The 10,064-nt window shown below is 43.3% G+C and overlaps 1 protein-coding gene across 7 annotated transcripts in view; it reads right to left on the bottom strand.

Moving 5' to 3' along the window:
• Positions 1-8,853, bottom strand: part of NRP1 (neuropilin 1) — a 181,944-nt gene extending 173,091 nt beyond the window's left edge. For all 7 annotated transcript variants that reach the window (XM_071221245.1, XM_053922497.2, XM_053922496.2 and 4 more), the window contains exons 1-3: positions 8,724-8,853; positions 7,895-8,392; positions 4,342-4,516 (exon numbers count right to left, since the gene is read on the bottom strand). In XM_071221245.1, coding sequence (XP_071077346.1) covers positions 4,342-4,516; positions 7,895-7,979 — 260 coding nt within the window. In that variant the 5' untranslated portion in view covers positions 7,980-8,392; positions 8,724-8,853. The remainder of the gene's footprint in view (positions 1-4,341; positions 4,517-7,894; positions 8,393-8,723) is intronic.
• Positions 8,854-10,064: the final 1,211 nt, after the last annotated feature.

Raw genomic sequence — 10,064 nt, forward strand, 5'->3', positions numbered from 1 at the left:
TCTGTGAAATCTTTATTGTTCCCCAGATGACAACAACTGATCTGAATGTAACCACACACCTCTCTGTTCAGCAGTATCCGTCACAAACTATTATAAATTATCATACTGATAGGCAGCATTGCTGGAAAACTGGGAAAGTTTCATAAACTCTAACTACTGTATCAATGACATTCTTGTTTATTATGCAGATATAAAGTTTTATGCGACCCAAGATGCCCACCTTACCACACTTCACAAGCATGGAGGATTCTGCTGGTGCGAAAGAGAAATCATTATAACTTCCATTTCCTTAATGCCTCTACTCTCCTTGTACTCTCAGAACACTCTCTAGCCCTATCTGTTATATGAACGTAACAATAAAACCAGGCAGCATACCTAGCTAGAAATCCTAGCACAATGTTAGCCCTGCAGACAGATGCTCTACTTAACTTCTCTGCAGAATGATTGATCAATACCCCTTGTTCAATAAAATAATTCAAGGAGTTATAATATGTTTTTTAATGCTTATTTGTAATGACACATGATTTAGTGGTGGCATAAACTCATATTATTTCATTTTAAAACTATTAGGTGCAACTTGCACTTTACTTTTCCCTAAGGAAACCCTTTGATATGCACTGTGAGAACTTCTTGTAAGGATAGGTCCATAGTCTATTTAAAGACTGGGTCAGTCTTGGTTTTATTCCCATGAAAAGTTGTGATAAATAAATCACATAAATACATTCTATTGTATTAAATTATGAAATAGTTTTTAATTCATTATAAATAAAACAGTAAAATTTAAATAAAAATATTTATTCTATCATAACTAATGTATTTAATGACTTATCCACCCCTATATCTTACAGGAAAATGATTGTTTACTTGTGTCTGAAGGATGTTTCTCAATAAACAAATGTGCTAAGGAATCGATTTCCTGAACTTTCACATGGTGAAAGCTGATGAAACAGATCCTGACTGTATTAACAGAAAATGTAGGGTGTATTACCTGCAGATCATCCCATACTGGGTCAATATATTTAGTTTGACATATGCTTAATTTCTTATTTCCAAATGTTTTAGCAATCACCAAGTTGTTAAAGATATTGTAAAAATGCTAACTTCTTTTGAGGGGAGCTTTTAACTTTTCAAAAAGCCCTCACACACACTACTTCATTATCCACTACAGTAACCTGGTGACATTGGTACAAGTACGCATAGAGCTGGGAGAGGGAAAGAGTAAATATCTCAAGACAACAGCTTGTTCTTAACAGAAATAATGACTAAAAGCTCTCTGAATGTGTTTTATTATAACTAGTTTTATATATTTCAAATACAATTTTGGAAGTAACCCAATATAAATAATCAAAACAACAACAACAACAAACACCAGAAGCCACAAAACTATGTTTTTGTGCATCTAACAAACTTTTGAAATCTGTGAATATGTAGCTCAAAAGTTTCCATTTTTTGGTAGGAAATTCTAACCTCTTGTAAATGTTAACGCTGTTGATTCTTCTCACAGCCTTGTCTAAAGGACATAAGAATTGCGCCACATTTGTAGAATTTCAAGTACAACCTTCAACAACAACCAGGAATCATGTGGACCAACCTGGAAAGACAGTGACTGCAATGTCTTGAGTTGGTCTTCCAATACCGGTTTTGGAATTTCATTGATAAAACAATCAGACCACAACATGTCAAAACATGGCACAAAGGCCTTTCCACACCATAACGTTTATTGACTTCATTAAAAAGGCTAAAAATATCAGAATTTCAAGGCTGGCCAGGAGATGGCACCTTCACAGAGAACAAACACTCAGTTACTAATTATAGATAGATATAATCAGTAACTATATAGATAAATAAAGAAATCACTTTATTCAAGCATTAACAAAAATCTCACCATCATAGTTACAGAAACAATATTCTTGGCCATGTCAGTTTCTTGAATACCTTGCTAACATCACTAAAATTGTCTCTTCCTATAAAATATAATTATCTGTCTTTTTCTCATCTTAAAAAAGAAGAAAACTACCTAAAATCCCACCATGTCCTACCTCCCATCATGGTATGGCAAATCATTATTTAAGGCTTACTGTGTGCTAGACACTGCTGTAAGTACTTTACATATACTAACACACTCAACTTGCTTCCTCTTCTTATACTTTTACTCCAGTTGTGCCCTGAAGCTGGCTTGCACCAGCTCATAAGAACTAACTGTATAAATATTTTTGCAAGTCTGTGTAGAGTGACATCGCACAGATAGTCTGAAATTGGCCATGGAAGGGGTATTTATACTACAGAAATTGGCAAATATCACACATCAAGACTTGACTCCCCCCTCCCAAGATCCAGTTGTCAAACATTTACCAGCACTTCCTTGCTATTAACTACTGACTCTTCTGAATATGTGGTCATGATTTTCAGATCAGGAAATAATAAATATAAGTTTATTGAAATTTAATAGCACCTTATTTGGGGGAATAATGTTATTTCTTGAGTATGTTTTATCAGTTTCTTAAAAATATCTCCTATAACAGTTTAAATATTGCCAAAAACCAAAAATAAAATAGAGTACAAGTCTCTAAGTTATCTAGGTGATTGACATTGTAAAAACCACCATCCAGAATATTGTAGCAGCCACTGTAACACTCTATAAATGACAACTTTCACACAAGATTAAGAAGCCCATTTAATGCCCTGAAGCACTTGTGAATCACAGAACAGATTAAATTATAATCAGCATAATTTTATTGCACTGTAGTATATGCTGATTATTTGGAAATTGATCAACAGTATAGGAACGTATGCTAATTCTTTAGGCATTAGAATGTTGAATTAACCAGATGAACTCATTACCCTGTCCATGAAAAACTAGTTTACCCCACCAACTCAACAGGCTGTTGAGAACTTCTTATAAGTGGAAATATTTTCATATTACTGTGTTCTTACCTAAAAGAGTTATGTGTTTGCAGATAGAATAGTTTTAATAATGAGTGTCCCTGCATAATAATGTTTATATCTGATGAAAGTAATAACCTATGTACATTATACACAATTATATCAAATTGATCCATTTTAAAACTTGGGAAACATAGCCCCTGAGATACACTTTAGAATTCAGACTTAACTAGAGTGTTTTCTTCTGCTAAAACTCTTTATATGTCTAAACTTCATTAAAAATTGATATTCAAGTTCAAGTCTCTGGAGAACACACCATGAACAGTAGGGCAGAATGGGATAATGGGGACAAGATAGAGACAGGTGGGCAGCTGGATGTCCAGAGACAAAAGTGAATTCTGGATCTCCTTGGACTGCTGCCTGAAATGTTAACACATACCTTCCATACTGTGGAAAACTGCACAGCAGTTTTTTCACATAAAGTGGGTAAATATAATTTAGACTGTATAGTGAGAATGTCTTCATAATTATAAAATCTGGCACAGTAACCTAACAATGCTTAGTAACTTAATAGAAGGAGATAGTAAAAGTAAAGCAGATGGATGAAATGCTGATTCATATTTGCGTCCCATTGTATTCATTGTGCATTAATAATTATTTTTCACATCTCCAATAAGAGACTTATAATCACTAATCTACTATAAAAATCCCCTCATCCGACTTACCCTATATTCCTTTTATTTTCAATGACAATTATTTTATCCTCACACAAAAATATGCTTATTGATTTCAGAGAGGGGGGAAAGAAGGGAGAGAGACAGGGAGAGAAACATGAATAGGAAAGAGATCGACAGTTGCTTCTCATTTGAGCCCCAACCGGGCCCTGAACCTGCAACCTAGGCATGTGCCCTGACCAGGAATTGAACACAGGATCCCTCCGAACTGACTGAGCCGCACCAGCAAGAGCTCAATGACAATTTTCTTTTGTCATGCCAATAAGATCGAGTTCTTAAATCACAAAATGTGCCACAGATTTGTTGCAAAAATATCCAATCTCACTGTCTTTCAATGCAATATATGTTGGTGGCTCGTCATATTTAATAAAAACTCAAGTGAGAGTTTGAGTTTCTAATTCTTCCCTTTTCCTTGGGGTTGTGGGAGGAGGGGGAGTGGGGCGAGAAACGTGTATACACATCTTAAAAGAGTTCCAAAACCAAAAGCGTTAACAGGAAAAATATGAGAGATTGCATATTTAAATACAATCTTCCTAGTTTGGAGAACTCAGAAATCACTTAACGTAATTTAATTTCCATGCCATTGACATATGATCTGGTCTAGATTGGAATTCCTCCTGGATCCATTTATATCCCAGATTGTACACACAGATTGTCTCCCCTTAGACATCTGTGACCACTAGATGGTGCTGTGGTGCCCTGTTCAAATAACGTCAGCACTTACTTGCAGTCTCGGTCTTCCAAGTCGAAATGAGGGTTGAAGTTGATCATAATTCTCTGGTATGGGTCGGGAGCCTGAATCAGCCATTCACATTTTTCACTTGGATGATAAGAATGAGGATAACCAGGAGATGTAAGGTATCCGGGGCTTTCAATTTTTATAGTATCGCCACATTTATCTGTAATGAAAATTACACTTTAGTAGCTCTTTCCCTGACAACCAGTTAGGTATTCTAGCTTTGCATGTCAATTACTGGCTATTAAACATTCCATAACTTCTCATGGGGAACTCTGAGAGGTCCTTGCAGGTCCTTAAGGTGGCACTGATAGCAACATCTCACCAAGAAATGCTCTGATCCCAGGAAGGTTGGATCAGGAGGAAAGTAAACTGAGATCTAAAAAGACTAGACTCCCATCCCCCACAAACTTCTGTCCCAAGGAAAAGGTCTTCTAGTATTAAAAACATTAAACCACTCAATGGATGTTAACATGGTCCCCAGGGAGCTTCTTCTAGACTTAATTACCCCCCCCCAAAGTGCAATCACATTAAGTAGTGAGTTCTGAGTGAAAAGTGACTAAAGGATGCTACTCAAACCCTTATGTAGCTTTTGATGATAAGCCTGGTCTCTGTCATTGATCAGTGGGGATTGTCTTCCAAGACAAACCTTTTCTTTTGTTGTTTTATCTACCCATAAATCTAAGCGATTGTTAGTTATTTCTGCTCTTGAGATCCAGATCAACACAGAACAAAGTGTATCTCATGAAGCAGGGATAATTCTATTCTCTTTCTCCAAGTAAAGTTGCTCAAGCTTGGAGACCAGGTCAAAATAATGGGGCAGAAAGAAAAATAAATTAGCCACACGGTATTAATTCCAATTACCTATGCACTGAAAAAATCCCCCCACACTGAGATCTGGTGTCACATATGGTAAGCCCCACTCTCACATTCTGGGAAAGGTGAACTAACTCATTTGAGCCTTCATTTAAAGGAAAAACCCAAATGCTGAAGTGATTCACTAGAAGCCAAATAAACCAGTCTCTGTCTGGGCTGCTTTCTTGTTCAGCCCAGATTCTCATTGTCACTTTTTATGATGGATTTCATGCTGGAGAGCCTCAGCCTGAAATGCTGCCGCATTTATTGATGCTTAATTTTGAGCAATAAAAATTCAGTGCATAAACTATTTAAGAGGGACAGGTATGAAAGCGGTGAAATATATAAGCCTATCAATCACAAATATTCAGTAATGGTATATATAGATTTTAATATTGCATCTAATAGATTCCCTGTGGGAAAAAAATAGCATTCTTTGCTCTCAGCATGAATTTATAAATCTACAGAATTATATTACAGGAAAACCAGGTCAAATGGAAATGAAAGATGAAGTGCACATCAAAAATGCATAAAGCTACATGCATTACAGAAATCATTGCCCATAAATTAAAAAGAACATAATATAAATGATATTGTTTTTCTTAATTGCTAGATGTTTCTGACTATGTTTCTTAGACCAGGAGTGGCCTTACACTGATTTCCTCTGCCTTGGCTTTTAAAAGCTTAAGGTTTGCCAAGAAGAAATGATGTTACAACTGGAGTTCAGAATCTCAGCTAATGATCATGTTGGACTTCGTTGTGTGATTCTGCTCAGGCTCTTGCATTCTGTTGAGTGTGCAGACAACTTGGAAAATGACCCCATCTCATTAAGTCTCCTCCAGCTCTGTATGAACATCATGACAGAGTCTGGCATCTGCTAGAGGAGTGAAATAAAACAGCACTGCTTCTAGTCACTCAACAGAGTCACTTCAGAAGACATTTAGGTGGACTCGGTACCACACCAGAGCTCTTTAATCTGTGACTTCTGAGAAAGTGACAGTGTAATAAGATAATGTGGACTCCTAGACTTCCCGGCTCTGTTCAATCTCTCTAACAGCTGATTAAGAAAAGAGCAATTTCTAATGACTCTGATCATTAATCCTAAATAAGGTTAATGAATGAGTTTAGCAGCCACAGGGACTCAGAGGAGGTGGACATGGCTTTAAGAGGTCTGCTGAGCTACAGAAGCTGTGGCCCCTGTGAACACAGCAGCGTGGCTTTAACCGGTCAGGCTCACCAAGTGAAACTCTGGGTCTTTGCATTCCCCAGATTTCTGCTAAGAAAGCAAATATGTATTCATATACATATTTCATATATACATTCATTACATGTATATGGAGAGAGAGAGAGAGACACAGAGAGCACAACCTAAGGTCTGAAAGCTTTTTGCATCAGGCTTTGAATCCACCCTGTGAACATCCCCACTACTGATTTAATCTCAGGAGTTGGGGAGGCTGAGTTGCTGTAATTTCTAGTCTAATCACCTGACCTACTTCAACGGGAGGAGAATGTTACGTTATCCCCTACCAAATTATAGAAATATGCCACCAACTCAGGTTCATTAATAAATTGAACCCACATTCACAACTTTGTGTGTGTGTGTGTGTGTGTGTTGCTTCTAAACCTATGCTTTAAAACACTACTTAGTAGCTGTGGGTTGGGGGGAAATCTATTGCTGCAATCACAAAACCTCCAAAGAGCATATTACAGAGATTAAGTTCTATCATAAAGACAGGATTTAAATTCCTCCTGGTCTAAACACCCTCCACTGTGGTTTCTTATTAAAACAATATACCACAGTAAGCAGTGAATGGGCTTTTCTTATAATTACTTTGATTGAAATCTGAGCCAGACAAAAGTAAATATTTGATAATAACTTAGTAATAATTGCTGAAGACTCACTGTAAAGATAATTTCAAACCCTTTCCTTCACACTTCACAAGGTTAATGAAACATGCCTACAACCAGATCACATTTGAAAATACATTATTTAGGTTACAGGATACTGTTTGTAAGCAGCACAGTCTTCCATTCACTTAACAGTGAATTGTTGTGCAACTCAGTGGAAGCTGCAGCTGGGTTGGGACTTTCAGATATCCTGGTGCCTTACACTGTGTATATGACTCCTGTATCGATACTAGGTAGTTTTCATTCATGCTCCAGACTGTTTAGGGACGATTTACAAAGGCGGGAGAGGGAGTTCCATCAACCCACAAACCGCTATCTGTTGCAGGCAACCCCGCACCCAGAGGAAACAGTTTAGGGGTGCTGAAAGAGAACCAGGAAGTTCTGGTAAAACCTTCATTCACTTCCAACAACCATCCGATTTTTGAAAGGGAGTCTCCTCTCATTGCCTTTGGGAGGAAACATTATCAAGGTAATCGGTGTGCTGATCTAAGAAAGTAGGCAGCGCTGCCTTGTAGCACAGACAGGAAATCCCCCACAACCAAACCACCAACTTCGGGAGGGAGCCGGAGGACTTGAAATCCTCCTGCCCTAAACTGACGGATTTGATTTATTTACTTCTCCGCCCGGATAAAAGTTTCCTTCGCCCAGGAGGTGGTTATTCCGGGTTCCTCCCGGCGGCCGCGTAAATCGTAGCTGGGCTGGAAGCCGAGCTCGGCGGAATCGGGCAGCCGAGAGCCCGGGGCGGGCACTGTCACGCGCGCCTCCGCCTGTCACTTACCGTTGCGAAAAGCGCTGGCCCGCGCGAGGGCCAGGGCGAGGGCGAGGGCGAGCGCGGCGCCGAGGGACTGGAGCACCCTCTCCATTCTCCCTTCGCCGGATACCCAGGCAGGTTCTGGAGAACCAGGACGTGCGGGGAAAATAGAGCAAAGAGAGAATCTAAACCAGTCGAAGCGCTCCAACTCCGCCTAGAGCTGTAAAATCCTCAGTGCGTCTCGGAGAAAGGAAAGCAGCGAGGCGATGACTTGATCCGAGAGCAATGCTTCTCTTTTTGTGTCTCAAGTCGCCTGCATCCTGTCATTTAGCTCCGGTTTCCTCTCTCTTTTCCCACACTTGTTCTTCCAGGAGCCACTGCCCGGGCCATGCCTTAAAAAGGGAGGGGGCAAAGGGGAGGGAGGAAAGCACACACCAAAGCCAATTTCCAGAAAGAAAAAAAATCCGGATTGTCGTTGGACCCGTTGGAGCCGAGGAGCTGGCGCCCAGGGAAGGTCCCGGGTGTCTGCGCGAAGAGAGGAGCAAGCAGTGAGAAGAGCGAGAGGCAGGGGAGTTCCACCAACTGCACCCCTCCCCCACCGCGTGCTCCCCTCCCCTCCTGGAGCCCTTCCCCCGCCTCCTCCCGCCCCTCTCCAGCACTGGCTAGCAGTCAGTGTCCGACCGGAGACGGGAGGAACAAGTTTCCCTGGGTGTGCCTTCCTAGTCCCACTGTCGGTCTCTCCCGGCGGCCTTGCAGGAGCTCCACGGGAGGGAGGCGCTGGGTCCGCTCTCAACGCGTGTGTATTTGGGTGGGGAGCATCGAGGTGGGTGCCAGGGACATGGCAGGGACAGCTTACCTCGGCGTGCTCGCTCGCGACCCCCGGGTACAACGGGCAGCTCTCGGAGGATCTGTAGGATCCTGCCTCAGGGAGCGAGGAGCACCCGGGAGGTGGCGGCTGCTTTTCACAACTCAGAATCCCCCACCGGCGTCCGCAGGGCGAGGAGAGCAGAGCCAGCTACTTCCTCTCCCGGCGGTGCCGGCTCGAGACCTGTGGCTGCGAGCTGAAAGGCGCCCCTGGACGCCCCGGGCCAGGACTGCAGAGACGGGGAGAAGAGCAAGGCTGGAGAGGGAGATGCACCCTGGCGCCGGGCGGGGGTCGTCAGTGTCGCTGCCACGTCGAGCGGGGTCAGACCAACGCCTCCCTGCCCCGCGTCAGGGCGCGCATTGGGCGCCTGTGGCACCCTGCTGCCCAGAGATTTGGTATCCTCTCTTTCCATGCAGAGGGAATGCCGGAGGGCAGAAGATGGTGCTGGGGTCGGGTTGGGGGAGGGGGTGGCAGTCGTCGCCTGACCCCGCCCAGCCCCACATCTCGGATCCCAAGCATCTAGGGTTTTAATTGAGGGGTCCAGAGTCCCCAGTTTCTGTTGTATTCCAGGGGAGCGGGAGCAGTGGCGGCAGGGAGAGGGATTTGGTCTTGCCAGGGTCCTAGCGATGCCTCTTCCAGGACGCAGGCATTGTTACGATGGCCCTCTAGCTTCTGCCCACCTTCACTTCCCCCGGCGGCGGGCGGCGAGTTCTCTCTTCGGACGGGATGCCCCCCAGTTCAATCACTGAGGCTTTCCCAGAACGGCAGCAGAAGGCCTCTGAAGGTTTGAATGGCAAGGACATGTCAGGGGAGAAACTGGTTTCGGCTACCAATTAGGTCCTAGAGTTGGGTAAATACCAGCGGACCCCCTCCGAATTAGTTCGTGGGGAAGGTGTAAAGGTCACTACACCTGCGGGGAATTAGCCTCTTCTGTCCACACCCGAAAGCAGAACCTTCTCACTAACCTGGCGAAACGCGCTGGCAAAGGAGATTTAGGAATGTTGGCAAGGAGACTCTGGTCAAAGGTTTTGGCAGAAGGACTAGGGGCGAGACAGGAGAAAAGGAGCCCCAGACGCTCGGCAAGTAGGGACTCGGCGCTCCGGGTCCAGACTGGGTGGGGAGACGCTCGTCCGCAGCAGTGCCCGCGGTACCCGAGCGCGCGAAGCTGGATCCGCTGCAGCCGCACTCGCCCCGCCCCCCACCCCACCCCTCTCCCCTTCTCTCTGGGTCAAGCTTTTCTTCCAGCCCGCGGGTTGCAGGGAGCCCCCACCTCCAAGCTGGAGTCTCGGCCCCCGGTCTCTGCCAGCCCGCCCGGCTTGAAAGCGCCTGCTT

Source organism: Desmodus rotundus, chromosome 4 (assembly GCF_022682495.2).
Source record: "Desmodus rotundus isolate HL8 chromosome 4, HLdesRot8A.1, whole genome shotgun sequence".
NCBI lineage: Eukaryota > Metazoa > Chordata > Mammalia > Chiroptera > Phyllostomidae > Desmodus > Desmodus rotundus.